Source organism: Vanessa cardui, chromosome 13 (assembly GCF_905220365.1).
Source record: "Vanessa cardui chromosome 13, ilVanCard2.1, whole genome shotgun sequence".
NCBI lineage: Eukaryota > Metazoa > Arthropoda > Insecta > Lepidoptera > Nymphalidae > Vanessa > Vanessa cardui.
The window spans coordinates 13,307,449-13,323,976 of NC_061135.1; the positions used below are offsets into that span (position 1 = coordinate 13,307,449).

The following is a 16,528-nucleotide window of genomic DNA, read 5'->3' on the forward strand; positions in this document are numbered from 1 at the left end:
ACAATCGATTATCAACCCTGTGCTATTGGAATTACGTTCACATTGCCTTCCATCAGCACGAGGAGCATGTTTTAGGTGAATACCAAATGGTTCGCATGTTTTCGCTCCAATGTTGCGTTCGAATCAGCTGTGTTTGTTCACACGATACGATACTGTATAGCTTTGAATAAATAATAAAACGCTTTCGGTAACCTATACGTGCGAAAAATAGATAAAATTAAAATTCTATGGGTGTATGGTTGAATTATAAATTTATAACCAAAATTATTTTCCTATAAAAGCGTTTCCCCAGATCGTATTTCATTAAATTTTGTAACGTTATAAATTATATCCTTCGCTTGAAAGAGAAAATTTCTTTTACTTCCACGTATTTTCTTATGAGAAATTATTAAATTAATATTAAAAAACAAGCTTTTGTCGTTTATAATAATGGCTCAGCTGTAGACCATCGAGGAGTTCCTTCACCTGGAATCAATCGCAGATCTAATCAAGTCATAGTCAGCATAAAAAAGAATTTACATCTGAATTGAACTAACATGAAGTTTTAACTATGTATGATAAGAAAGTGGTTCTAATTCAGCCTGTAAGACTTGATACTGGTTTAAAAAAAAAAGCTTCTAAAAAAAAAACATTACTTTAAATGTTGCGTAAATTAAGTTTCAGATATAAAATCATATACAAATATAGATCTATTCCATCACGAAGACACCCCTGCTATTTAAATTATTATTGACATTTTTTGCTGACGGTACCTTTATGAAAATCTTCTTGACAACAAAACATCTTGTAAGTAGCAGCGTCTCTCATACACGTAAGCTGTTAATTTAACTCGGAGGGACTGCCTTCGTCAATAGATGAAATGTTTGATTTATGGCATTCAACTTATAATTTAAAAGTCATATCTTTTGTTATATGAAAAGATATATACATAAACAAATTTGACCTTGAAATGACGCGATATCATTGGTCTATGATAGGTATACGATAATCACAATGGATTCATGAAGGAATAAAAATAATACATAAAAAGTTGTTTTCTGAATTTTGGGAATCAGATTAAAGTGGATTTTTTTGTATTTGAAATCGTATATTAATCAAGAACTGTAGTGTATGTGGATGAAAAGAATGTGACATAGAGCGTGGAATGTCGGCATCTGAATTTCATTTATATTTATTCCTTCTTCGATTGGAATAGATGATTGGCTGTAAAGGCATAACTCGATCGTTTTAATCGGTCGATTCTATAAATGTTCGTTACTATTATTGCAAATATAACTCTCATATCAAAAACTATATTCAATACATCGAGGGCTGCTTGAAACAAATTTGAATTTATGTTAAGTTTAACAATTAAACGTCATATTTAAAAATCAATTTTACCAAAACTGACGTTATAATTAAATAATGTACAATTTCATTAACCGCAATATGCACGTCACATATAATATGTAATATTTTTAATTATTTAGTCAATGTAAATTAAGAAACACCTTTTAACAACGCGTAAATTTGTTACATCAGTGTCTGTTTGTAAAATTTATCTGGTGGAATACGGAACCCTCAGTGCGTGAGTCCTACTCGCACTTGACCCATTTTAAATGTAAATCCATTACTTATATAAACGGTAATTATATCGCTGTTGAATTACTTCAAATAAAATGAATAAAAAATTTATTGCCTCATATGCGGAAATAACTAGGTCCTTTTAATCTGTAATGTATATTTAATTAAATCGTGTATATTAATAATTCTCATTTAAATGGTACGAAAGATCGATACGGGATACGGTTAACATGGATGGCTATATATCAAAGCAAGCTTAAGCAATGTTTCGTAACGCCTAAAACTATCTCTGAATGGTTCGATTAAATTCAAGTCGACAAAACGGATTTTAAATTGCTTTCCATGACATAGGTAAGATAGGCTTTAACAAAATCTTGGAAATTGGATTCGATTTACATGACGAATATAGAAACTACGCAGTAAATTTATAACACAAAGATTTCTAATTAATATCAATAGATTCATTCTGGAAATTTTTGTCTCTATAACGATATTGGGATATTTTACCTTGAAGAAATAAGGAATATTTTATAAACAATATGTATAATCAGACATTGAGATCTTTGAAAATTTTAACTCGTCTTTTCACTTGGTCGTAGGGCTTTGTGCAAGCCCGTCTGGGTAGGTACCACCCACTCATCAGTTATTCAATCGCCAAATAACAGAATTCAGTATTATTGTGTTCCGGTTTGAAGGGTGAGTGAGCCAGTGTAACTACAGGCACAAGAGACATAACATCTTACTAAGGTTGGTGGCACATTGACGATGTAAGGAATAGTTCATATTTATTACAGTTTGCTCGTCCGTCAACCTATACCAAACAAAAAGAAAAAAAAAATTATTATAAAATTAAAATAATTTATTTTTAAATCTACAAGGGTAGATGTAGCATTTAAGTAGTTACACTAGCCCACTTTACCTTCAAATCGAACTACTAGAAATTATGATTAACTATTACTATGAACTAGGAGAATCTATGATACCTACTCAGACGGCTTATCAATAAGAAAACATTTATCGGAGGAAGTCAGTCATTTCCCCATTCAATAACGTCTTAAATCCATCTTAAGCAAGGAGCTTATAAGTCATTACATACTCACAACGATTATATGTTTCATGAATGTCTTAATACTTAACATTATTTGAGTTTCGCCTCTTTAATTTATAGACACGAACGCTTACACGCGGAATTACAGGAATTCGCTCCAATATGTTAGAACTATGCATTCAATGTACGATTAAGTAAGCCTAAGCGAGCTCCAATATATATTGGTATACAGGGATAGACCGACTATTAATTAGTTTAGTTCATTAGTCTACATCTGAATAGGAGTTCTGTATCCGTAGGTATATTTATTAAGATTATAATTAGTCTGAAATCTTACCTCTTAAGTAGATTTAGTACTGAGTTTTAAACCTGCAACCTTCGGTTAAGTTACAGGGTGTAATAAAGGACATACCAACTTTGTTTCCAAGGTTGATAGCGAGGAATGGTTTCTTCAATGGTTCAAAATATAACGTGGTCTATTTTACCACCCATCTGTTTAACTTTATTATGTAAAAAAATATGTTGTTTTTTATGTTATAGGTTTATGGACTTTATGAGTCACTTGATGGTAAGTGGTCACCACCGCCCATGGACGCTGTACGAAATATTAACCATTCCTTACATCGCCAATGTGCCACTAACCTTGGGAACTGGCTCACTCAACCTTAAAACTGGAACACAACAATACTAAATGCTGTTTTTTGGCGGTAGAATATCTGATGAGTGGGTGGCACCTGCCCAGAAGAGCTTGCACAAAGCCCTACCACTAAGTAAAACATGTCAATTCAATTATTATCTTTGAACAGCCTCCAATTACTAATATGCGTCATAGTAAAGCCACCCAGCTACAACGGTCCAGTAAACCTACTTACCGCAGAGGTAATGGACGTACTAATGGCCTGAGTGTTAAATTCGTTTTTCGTATTTCACTGTCCAATCACGCACAGCCTAATCATGGACCATAGAGGAAAATAAATTAAAAGAGCAACTTCTTTAGAAGAAACTTTACATTAAATTTAAGTGCGTCGTAATATTTAAAAGACCCTAAGTCAATATATATAAAACCTGATAGGTCATTGTTGAAATAAACGTTTCCATAGAAGTACACTACAAAACCGAGTAATCTCTGTGAACATTATTACCAAAAAGAGTTCAGGTAAATCGAAGTCAAAAATAAATGTTGAAAATATTTATTGAATATAAAATCATTTCTAAAAAAAACTGCCACTTGTTTATAGGGAACTACCTAAATATCAACGACAAATGAAACTCTTTCATAAATAGAAATTTCGTTTCAATTTTTTCACAAAATACCACAAATACCTATACTGCAGGCGAAGCCGATATCAGTGTAACAACGTAAAAGCAGTTCTCAAAGCCAGTTGCGTATTGATAAGGTATCTTAGAGTACCGATGTATTTGGGACCGAGGAGACGTTTTACCAGAAGTGTTCCATTTGCCAAGCTAGCCATTTTAAATATAATTAATAAAATTTTCGAAGCAGTCTCAAGTCGTGGCACTTCTAATACAGTTCTGCTGCTTCAGACGTTTTGGTAAACACGCATTAAGCATTTTCGAGGACACTCACTAATCCTATTATTCCACTGCGTCTGAACATAATAACAGCTACGGCAAATCTTTGTAACCTTTCCACCTAATTAGATTTCGTACTTGAAACGTGTAGTCATTAGAAGTATTGAGGTTTTATCAAACAAAGGACGAAACAAAAAAATAAAGAAAAATTCATTTCTTCCTACGCAATCTAATACAATATTGAAAAAGTATTTTATCCTACAAGAGGCATTCTATTTGTTTTCGTGAGAAATATCTTGTTGAACGTAGGACACCCGCTACGTAAAAAGGCAAATATGTTGTTTTTGGGTTAGGATCAGAAGAGATCATGGGAAGCCTTAGTTGATACCTATTTTCTGAATACTCGTACCGATTCTTTGTCACGATGAATAGTACATAATATTTCTTATTTTAGTTAAATAAACTGTATTCAAAAGCGAGGCATAATAAAAGCAACGACTAACTTTAATTTTAAATAGCATCTAACATATTTTTAAATTATCCAAACAAAAGAAAACCTTCGCCGCGAAAGGTTCAAAATACTTTATCCGCCAAGTTTGTAATTAAAAATTGCTCTTTGTTCTGAAAACTTTAACGACAACGAGCAACTGCTGAAAGTATTCAGGAGGCTCCGAGCAACCTTTATCTTACTTAGGTGTTACAAAACGCGGCAATATATGCGATTTTAGTTCTCATGCCCGAACACACAAAGGCCATTATCCTGAGAAAGTTAAACGAGTCGTTTGTTGTATAAAACGTATTGTAGAGGAAATTGTACAAATATGCTTTGTCTCTAGAATTCGTGTAAACAAAGAAAACAGCCACTTTTCATAAATTATACACTATATGGTCTAGCAGATGTATGCTTTCTAATGAACCCTTTTCTCATTAATTTTTCCCGAGGGTCCAAGCTACAGGAAAGGTCCGTCTTCCTTCCGTCCCGAGTGCCTCCGTTGCGACTTTATAAGGCACAATGAAAAACATTTTTAACGTAGAAATATATAACAAACATACGTCCATGATAAATGGAGCGCTAGGGCAGAGAATTCCCGGAGCATCTGGCATATTTGGTGCTTATTACGGGCACAAAGAATCCGAAAACTCTATTCGTGCTTCTATCCGTTGACACATACCTCCATTAGGTAATTCTCCAGGCGTCGCATTTTTCATACCGATTTGAGAACACCTGTCACTGTTTGCTTTTCAATGGAATATTACATTACGTACTCGTATCTCAAAGGGGACGCCATCGTCTGCAGCGCGTCGCGACGACGTCTATGTTTCGTATTACAAAACCGAATGTTTATATCATTACGTTTTAATTGGATATTGTGTATCGATAATTATACCATCTGCATTGTTAATTAATTAATTATTATCATTACATCCAGACTTATTGTTATTATCCAGGATACTTATTTATTTAATATTTACCATAATAATTACGAGTATCGATTATAAAAAACAAATTGAACGAAGTAAACGTGACCTTGATCACGTTATTGACCGGAGGCAGAAGGACAAAAGAACGGTCTGTCACGAACTGAATCTTTTATGTTTCTATTCTGTTAATTGTCCGAGTTTGACTTTTCTCGTGAGTAAAGTCTGTATTCATTTGTTTTACTTTGGAATTGAATATATGAATCGAATTAGTAATCCGAAACGGGAATCCATTCATATCATCACATGAAAATCGAAATCTCGAACCCATACAGACATAAATACGAAACCGAGCTCTGGTGACTTCATAGCGTGGAGATTCCGGAATTGGTACCTCGAAAATCGGACGAATCAGAACAAGTTTGAAATTGCAAGGAAACATGGAATTTCAACGGTTGCAACAGAAACGTACAAACACGTCACCGGAGAACGCACGCCGGACAAGCGTTTGATTATACTCGTAACATAAAGTCGTGCCGCTAACGCGCTAATGAACCATTGTGCGAGAACGGAACACGGTCTCTCAAAGCATAAACAATACTCTTGGAACTGTTTATGAAACGGTTTCCATATAATAATAACACTTCGTTCGTTCGAGATTAAATGGCCTCGTTGTTCTAGCTGCTAGTTTATACGGCTTCTGATCACGGGGTCTTGAATTGGATGTTTTTGTCAAGACAATTATAATTAGTCTGAATTTACCATATTCTCAGAATCAGTCCAAAGTTAGAGAAGCTGGACGTTTTACATTCTTGTGCCTCAAAAAGTATGTAAAGCAATTGGTCCTTTGTCTGAATTATGAGATTGAAAAAACAGAGAGTAGGCACATAGCTATGAAAAATCTCCTTCGCAGTAGATAATCTGTAATTGGTCATCATTGCCGAAATCCAATTACGAATTCGTCATTAACAGACAATACGTCACAACACACATACACAAACACACACACACTTGCATCGTGACACTAAAAATTACGGAACTACATTTAAAGGGCGTAACTCATTCTACGATATCAACAATTTCTTTTCAAGTCATTAACTGGATAATTACCTTCGTTTTACCACACTATAAATTCAAAGCGTTTATTGCACAATAATGGCCATATTCGGTTTTTTAATACCTATAAAATAAAAAGTGTATAGAATAAACGCTAATTGTTTGCAATAAAAAAAAATATATATCGAGAATTAAATTTCGAACAATTTGAAACAAATTCAAATATGGAACACGTTTTTATTCACAGTCAAATCATGTATTGAACTGTTGCGTAAAACGTTCGATCCCATAAAAAGTTCGTATGGTCCACTTAACCTTAACCCAAAATCGCTCGAGTGCCGGGATCGTCCAATACGTTACCCTCGGACACAGCGTACCACGATTGGGTACATCGAGTACAAAACGAATGGGTTCAGCGGCTGAGGACCATCGACAATACGTGAGCTGGAACGAAAACCGAATATCACGTTTAGCGGTCTTCGAAAAGTCTTCGTGTAATATACACGAAAGCTACAGCTACTGTTGTTATTTACTTATTTTCATTATTTATCACTTAGACGTCTGTTAAAATTATAAGATCGAATTTGAGTTTAACGCTTCGTATACATAAAGATCGCTCGGATCATTTACTCACGCAATAAAATTTTATCAAAACAGGCCCAGCCATTTAAGGGTTCAGTAATACACACACGTAAGAATTAGATGATATACTAGCGACCCGACCCGGCTTCGCACGGGTGCAATACTGATATTAAAAATGTGTTTATTCACGACATCACTTTATAATCTCTAAAACTATCAGTGTTTCTCTACAACATTGTTCATGTATTATACGTATAAACCTTCCCCTCGAAATCCATTAGAAAAAAATGTAACAGAAGCCATTATGTAATTTGAAAGATCTAAGCATACAGGAACAGCGGAAAGCAGCTTTGTTTTATACTGTGTATATGATGATAAGACCTAAATTTTTCGCAAATATTGGTCTTGTTGTTATTATGTTATTGTGTTTTAAAATTTGACTAAAACAAACATTAAATTTATCTCACTAATTTAATAAATATTAAACTTTGTGAGTTATCAATGTTATCGGGTCGTAATTGTAGAGCGGGCTTTGTATTAAATTTGGCATTATCGTGGTTTATTTTGAGGAAATATCTCGCAGGCCTGAATATATAAGCCCAATAGTACATTTTCGGGCCATGGACTCATAAAGCCTCACTACACAAATTACTAACATAAAAAAATTTTTGGTATTTCGGTAACAGTTCCGAAATTGAAAATAATGAGTCACACTATAAGCATATAGCTTAATTGTAGCGTAATTATTTTCATTAATGAGTTTCATATAACAGCCGAGATTAGCGGAGTCGTTAAGCAAGTACGACTGAATTTTCATGTTATTCATTTGTATTTCTATCTCATTTCGTGCGTCTAAGTTCTAATTTCAACGATATTCTACCACATATATAACTACCAACCCGCGTAGGAGCAACATGGGGTAATATGCTCCAAACCTTATTTTCCTCCAAAGGGAAGAGAAGGCCATAGCCCAGCAGTGGGAAATTTACAGGATGTTTTTGCACTCACAATGTCTAGTCTCGAAGTTTACGTTACATAAAGTTTACGAATACATATGTACCGTCGAGAGAATATCGACAGAACTTGTATAATGTATTTATTCTGCTTGGTGGCAGGACTTTGTCCAAGTCCGGGTAGGCACCGCCCACTCATCATATATTCTAGCGCCAAATACCAATACTAATTAATATGGTTGTGTTCTCCATACGCCAGAGCAACTGCAGGCTCAAAGGATATAACATCTCAGTTGCCGAAGTTATTGGGGCATCAGCGATGTAAGGTTTAAATTACTTTCAGCATCTATGGCTATATGACAGTCTGCCTCGATATTTATGAAAAAAAAATGCTTCAACCTCTAGGCTATCACGTCCATTGTTAACATTGGACGGACGTCAAATATTTATTAAGCAAATAATCTTCAATTTTTCTTAAGCTTCCATCATGTGTAAGAGAAAGGTACGCCATCCAATTTTATTTACTTTGACATTGTATGTTTTTCATATATATATACCAGAAATAAAACAAATATAAACGGGAAGTATGTATATTTATTTTATACTAGCTGTAACCGCAACGTTGTACGCCTTTGAATATAACAAAAAAAAAGTTATTGTAGCCTATGTTACTCCCTATTATATCAGTAATCTGCCAGTGAAAGTCCCGTCAAAATCTGTCCAGTCGTTTCTGAGATACAGACAGACCGACAAAAATTGTAAAAAATGTTGTATTGATATAAGTACCGTGTATGAATACATATGCACTGAGTAAAAAGGGCTATTTTAATATTACAAACAGACACTCCAATTTTATTACATGTATAGATATTCCTTTGTATGTTATTGAAATATGTATGTATTTAATAGTAGTACATGTGTATATACCATAGTTATATAAGCATAGTGTGGATAGTAGCGAGACGGTAAGGGCTCTCGGAGGCGATTTAGAGAAGCACGTCAAACACAGGACCGAATGTCTTGCCAAGTGTTTGGATACCTAACGGGTTTATTGTTTAGACTGAAAGCGCTTCCCCGGCGAAATGTAATGTGTTCGTAATGTTATTAAATGTAATTCGACATACATATACATATATCCGTATGTATATACGTATATCAAAAATATATATTAATATTATAAATGGGAAAGTAACATTGTCTGTCGGCCTGGCTGTTGCTCTTCTTAAACAATGCCACTGAACCGAGTTTGATGAAATATGTTATGAAGCAAACTTGAACTCCAAGAAAAGATAGCCTACTTTTTTGCCATGCTATGCAATTGAAAACATGTATCCAAATGAGAGCAAATTATCGATCACACGTTTTATCGTTAAAATTAAATTAAACTAAGATCCAAATCTAAGACAGAATAGGGCAAAAAGGGCTTATATTCTTAATTGATAAATTTGGAGCTTATTCTGCAATGATTATGGCGGAGATGATGTCCTGACTGATTTGCTTACCAACGGAGACTAACCAACTGCCAACACTCATTCGGTGGTAGGATTTGTAGCAGGCCGTCTGAGCTTAACAGCAATATTTATGTTATCTTATTCCAGTCTAGAAGGGTTCTATAACATCTTAGTTCCCAAAGTTGGTGACCCATTGCCAATATTGGCGATTCATATTTCTGATGGTTAGCGGTCTTTGTCATCCATCAGGTGGTCAACCTCAATATCAATAAATAAAATATTTTTCTAACGTCAAACATATGCCTGTCCTCCTACCCTTTCATTAAAAATTTTATATCATAGTGCACACTTGTGTTTGTGAAGTGTGTTCTCTATTCTCTCCATCTATTAATCTGACAAGAATAAAGGCATACGACCAAGGCTCTCTTTCTAATGAGCCAGAAACACACACAAACATACACGCCACTAAACACAATCACCCTATACTAATACATATTCACAAAGTGAACGTAGATTTATCCTTCTTTTTTATGGTTATAATGACTTTATAAATGTAAACAAAAAAACCGGGAAACCCCATAAAAGTCTAGACCAGTCTTTATCAATATTTACTGAATAAAATAAAACAACTTGCAGCTGTATATGGACATAGTATACAACATCTCAGAATATAATTATTTTAGAAGTGATTCATTTACAAGAAGAAACCCGATGTGTACGAATCCGTCCTTATGTTCTTGAGGATAAGATTTTTGGAGTATCTTCTATTGATATTTTATACGGAACATCAGCTTAAAAACCATATGCAACAAATTAGAACACAAAGCTTCAACACTCTAAAACGATCGACACTATCGCAATTTAGTCAAATTATATCTTTCAGGCTTACAAGATTTCCGAAGTATGGGAGTATACATTCTTCCAAATACCAGAATTTTGACGTTCTCAATAGCAGCTCGAAGGAGCTTGAGAATGTTTCGCTAGGAAGAGCCTAATGTTTTTTTTATAATCTAGAATCCAAGATCTTGGGATCTGCGGCCTACGGAATAAATCAGCGATTCTTAGTTGAAGCGTTTCATTTGCGAGATAGAATATAATAGATTGCGAGAGAGAAGCATATTATTCGATACAAGATTTTATAGATGATAAAAAAGCGTGGAGTTAATACCTGGTGACTTCCAAGCAGAATATAATAATTCGAATAATTGTATTTATCGCACATGACTTTGTATTTTTTAAATGTTAAAAAAGAATAACTACTGAGTTTCTTGCCGGTTTTTCTCGGTAGAATCTACTTTCCGAACCGGTGGTAGCTTCACTTAATTGTAAAATGACGATTCAAAGGTGCTTGTAAAAGCCAAATACTTGCATAAAGTTTATTTTGACTTGATTTGATTTGATTTACACATGAGTATATTCGTACCTTACACTCGAATCATCTTAACGAATTTAATGCAGATATCTTTATCATCATTATCCAACCAACAGAGATTTCATGTACATTTATATTTATCTTTAAACATCTCGTATATCAGCATATTCTGAGAGATCTGCTACTATTGTTCTTTACTAATATGTTCGTTACCATTTTTATCATTCGCTGTTCCGAGTACAATACAAAGGAGCGTTGGATAATGCGACAGGAAACGTTAGAAATGTGATCTGTGAAAGCTTTATTCTCGTATAGAATCGAAGAATCAGGACTATTTTCTTACAACAGTGCCAGTTAGTACTGGCAGATAATATTCGTTCCTTTGTCATTCTAAAACAACCATATGAATACTCACACTATATAATTTAATGTAAAATTAATGACGAGTATTTTTTTAAATTAATTGATTCTTAAGCAGTGTTTTATAACAAGTAAATCTTATGAATACACACGAGCTTAATTTTTTTTGTAATTTGTAATATCGTTCGTTAGATAACTTTTTAATCTGGCACATTTTCATCCACCTACTAGCATTGGAAAGTCGTGGTACATCGAAACTTTACTTCGATAGGAAATGAAGCCGTTGCCCAATAACATTACGTAGTAAATAATTATAATATAATAACATAAATATGCGAATTTTACTCATATAATTCAAATGTAAACTACGACCAGACAGGATATAAATTGGATAAATAATGACAATAATATTTTTATCAATTAACATACTTAAATGTATCTCTATATATCGCTAGTACTCTTTACACATACCGATTTTCTCAACGAACAATTTTCTGGTCGAGGTAATTCGTGTAGTTAGGTATTGCAGTCATTAATCACGAGGAGAACTTAATTGGACGGCCGCTGACAGACGGCCAGGCCAAGATACCAAGTTGAGCTTAGACTAATTTTCACTAGCATACTTTCCTCGATGATTTGTGTAGATTATGTTGTGGAAATTTTGTGAATATATATATTACATTTTTTTTTACATTATAATTAATTATGCTTCTATCATAATTAAGACATATGTCTATCCTACAGTAGACCTAAGGTGGTGTGGATGAGATATGAAGATTTTTTGATAAAAGACAAAAAAAAATCAAAAGCCAGAATCTAACTCGCAAAGAAATGTTTCTATGCTGTTATAATCCTATTAATAATAATAAAAGTTTCCATTTAAATTTTCCGGTAAAGTATGTTGAACTTTAAAACTTAGTACTTAAAGCTTCTTCTAACAAAATTCACAAATACAAAATCAAAGACTCACCTGTCCATGATTGACAAATCCGTGTCTTCTGGCGATGTCATCTACGTGCTTCTCGCCAGCGGGCACGTGCACGGCGAAGTGGTTGTGGTACGTCGCCTCCCGCACAGCCGCGCACACCTGCAGCGCTGCCAGCAAAGCCAGCGCGCGCCATGACAACACCATGACAGAAAACTTGCGAGCACCCGATCACAACATTAGCACACTCGCGAACCGACACACTCGTCCACACGATTTCGCTTCAGCACTTCAACGCGTCATAAATCACGCGAAGATCCGTCCCGAATATGTTCTCATCGCTCGACCACCTGTAACCAAGAGCGTTTGTTATAGCAGAGCGCGATGAAAGCGTTTTAATTGTAACGATCGCGATCACAAAGAGGCCGAGGGGATATTAAAATTTAATAAAGAGGTAGGTCCCATAGCGGCGGCTCGCTTTCACGTCGGTTATTTTTTAACGCTCGAGCTTCATAAATTTGAGAGGTATTTAGGGCACGATAAACATATTTGCAGGCGGGCGATGCGGCAAATCACGCGCCAGATAGAACGCAATAAGCGAACGCACAAATGCGAACAAGTTAAAAAAAATCCGAGAGGAAATCCCGAGATAATCCTGATAAGCCACGCGGGCGAAGTATGAAAAGCCTGACCGTGAATATATCAAAAATATTTATGAAATTTTATTTGTAAATTTATCCGTCGGCCGCGGTAAGTTTTCACTGATCCTAGGGAATGTGCGCAAGCTCGACTACGCTCACATCAATAATAATTCTACTGGTAAACAACAATACTCGATATAGCTATTCTATTCAAAGGGTTCGAGAGCCAATGTAATTCCAAACATAAGGGATGTAGCGTCTTAATTCCTATGATTGGAAACATATTGGCTATCATATATTTCCTACGATGCGAAGACCCAGATTCATATTTTACAATTTATTTATCAAAATCAAACATATATTGTTATTTGTTTGAAATTTTGTCCGATAAGCTACGACACGACTATAAGTTATAAATGCAAATAATTGGTTTATTTTACGGCAATCCAGATGCTATCAATATGTCAATAATTAATAATCACTAAACAATCAATTCAGAATTTATCAAAATTCCAAATTTAGAATCTTTTGCTCTTTCATACTATAATAAAACAACGTGGAAATAAAGCGTTCATTATTACAGTAATATTTAACATAAGCACCGGTACCTTAAAATTTAAATAATGACTTCAAACAGTAATATTTAAACATTACACAATCAAGAATTTAATATCAAGTCAGCTTCAAGATATCAACCTACATGGAGACAGAGTAAGAAATGTCGCCATAACTGTCACGGGCCACGCAGAGACTCATTCTTAGGACGAAACTAAACATTAGACAGAATTAACAGTCGAAATGAGACTTGAAGAGACGAGAAATTTCCAAATAAGCAACAAATCTACAGAATTTAATCTATATTTACATTTAAAACAAAATAATGTCGCTTATAATAAATATTGCACAGACGAAAGAAACATAAGACCCAAGTGTTAAAAATAATAATAAAACAGTAATTAAACTATCAACATTAACAGTAATTAAACAATAACAGTCTGTAAATTTCCCACTGCAGGGTTAAGGCCTCCTCTCCCTTTGAAGTTCGGAACATATTCCAAAACGCTGTTCCAAGACGTCTTGGTGGAATACACATATGGCAAAATTTATATGAAATTAGACACATGCAAGTTTTTCTTCCCCGCCGAGCAGCAGATGAATAACGAGTACAAACACAAATAAAGCACATGAATATACAGTGGTGCCCGCCTGGGTTTGAACATGCGTTCATCGCTTAAGACGCGTTCCAACCACTTGGCCATCTCCGCTCTTATTAAACTATCAATAACAAAAATATAAACACACCATACAAACATAAATAAAAATGTCACATGTTTTACAACAGGAGGTGGAAAAACAATAACAGAAAAGTAATATTAACGTACCAATGAAATTAGAACAAAAACACTTACAAAAGAAACGTTAATCTCTTAAAACTTGTGATGGCCCGAAGCACACGTATCGTATGGAGGTTCAAAAATAAACTTGCATTTTGAACACAAACTCGCACAAGGGTTAGCTCTAAACTACTAAAGTATGCGATGTACCAAACATAAAACGGTCGGAAATATTGCGGAGCGGCGCGCTGCGGATTCCGCGCTTTGCGTTAAACGTTTATGTCAGAGCTCGAAGCCACGATGTCTCCGCCAGAGGAGGTTCGCGGAATTCTAATATCCTGTTCATCAGGATTACCCATATAAAGTTCCTCATGCGGTAAAATACTCAGGTTTTAATCATATATTTATATGCGGTATATACCCATGATGAAATTGTTCATTTATTGAAAATTTTACCCAACCACATAGGGAACAAACCATTGGCTTGTTAAAATTATAATAACCTAACTTTTCACATACAGTCGACATATAGATTTACCTCCTAAATTTTTTTATAATAATTGGTGTACGTGGCTAAGAGATCTTTCCTATCCTACTGACAGCCTAAACCTACCGCCTAAACCAGTTGGTTTAGGGGTTAAGATAATTCACAGGAATTTCTTGGAACGTAGATGAGCACCCAGGAAGATATTTTCAAAATACTTTCCCTGAGGGGTTTCAATGGATGCTAGTATGGAAATATGGTATTTATGTTCTATTAATAAGTTAAGGACAATCATTAACGTATTTCCTTGAATATTTCTTGCCTAAGATAATAAATTTAAGGATGTAAGTTCGAATACAAGATTAACAAAATTTGTAGGTTAGAAATATGAACATCGGTTGCAAAGCTCCTGTCTGTGATTAAAAGACAGCTAATACATTGTTTTAGAAAATGAATCAATTGTGTTGGTTCAAGTAAAGTACGCTATGTCTTTATTTTCTCTGTCAGTATGCATGCAAGAGTAAAATTAGTAAGGATCATAGCATGTATGGTACCATATCATTCGGATTACTAGATTAGTCCAAACAATCATACAAAGCGAACCACTTTATAATATGGATACAGAAAATATATCTTTAGTCAATTCCACATGCAGATTACATTTATGTAAATTATATGATTCCATTTTTAAATTCGTACCTCAACCATCGACCTGTTGGCAAAAGTTAAAAGGGATGGACGCCCAAATTACTTAGATCGCAAAGGGATAATTCCATTAATGCTACGGGGCTGAGTAGTCAAAATATTTACGACTTAATAACCCTCCACCACATATTTATTTTGGACACGTTGAATATTCGCCTCGCGTACGTTTCAATTGGACGTACCGACCTTTTTTTTGCTTTCCGTATTTGCATATTCTTTGATCGTTTCCTCTAATTAAAATTAAGTCTGGTCAAATTAAATTTGTCATAAATACTTTAAAGTGGTTCAATGTCAATCAATAAGCATTCACCCTGTAAATTTTATTTCCATTACATTTAAACATTACAGAATCGAGAATATATTACCGTGACTGTGTCGAAATCTCTTCTTCGGAGTTCTTATGAGTGATTTTAGTTGAACTAGGTTTGTATCGGATTGTACCGTATTTTAAATCATTTAAGCCTTAAGGAAGTAACATATAAGAGGTATGCCTGATATCCCGTGAGGGTCAATTTTTTATAAAGTCAAGGCAAGTTTAATTAATCATAGATTAATTTTAGGGGATTAAAACCACTTTCTCGTCCGTGTAATATTTACATACTATGCGGCTCTTCTGATATTTTTATGAAGGTTCTTACGTTAAAGTCTATTGAGTTTCATTAGATTAATTTGATAAATTAAACCCGTTTGAAAACTACTAACTCTCCAAAAGGTGACTGATTCCATGGGATCTAAATAGCATAGATCACATGACTATTTTGACATAAATGATTGACTCGTCAGCTCTTCAAATCACTGCAATGCAAGGTATTGCTGCTTTTAGAATATACGATGTAATATTGGTATCTACCCAGATGGACACAAAGCGTTACCACTAAGTAAACATATTAAATCATACAAAAATAAATCTTATGCCTGTACCAAATAGGATTGTACTTCGTGTGGCTTCAAATTAAAAATATTGCATATATAAAAACAACACAACTTTTAGATTGGTCCTATCTCAAACTAAATCTAACCGAAGCTTACGCGAAGCACATTGTACCAGCGTACCAGAACGAAGGATTATCATGGAACAACCGAGGCAATTTGTTGTTTAATC

General features: G+C 34.5%; 1 protein-coding gene across 5 annotated transcripts in view; it reads right to left on the reverse strand.

Moving 5' to 3' along the window:
• The window catches only part of LOC124534735 (furin-like protease 2), a 285,263-nt gene that overhangs the window by 68,875 nt on the left and 199,860 nt on the right, over positions 1 to 16,528 (reverse strand). For all 5 annotated transcript variants that reach the window (XM_047110726.1, XM_047110727.1, XM_047110725.1 and 2 more), the window contains one exon: positions 12,308 to 12,612. In XM_047110726.1, the coding sequence (XP_046966682.1) occupies positions 12,308 to 12,469 (162 nt within the window). In that variant the 5' untranslated portion in view covers positions 12,470 to 12,612. The remainder of the gene's footprint in view (positions 1 to 12,307; positions 12,613 to 16,528) is intronic.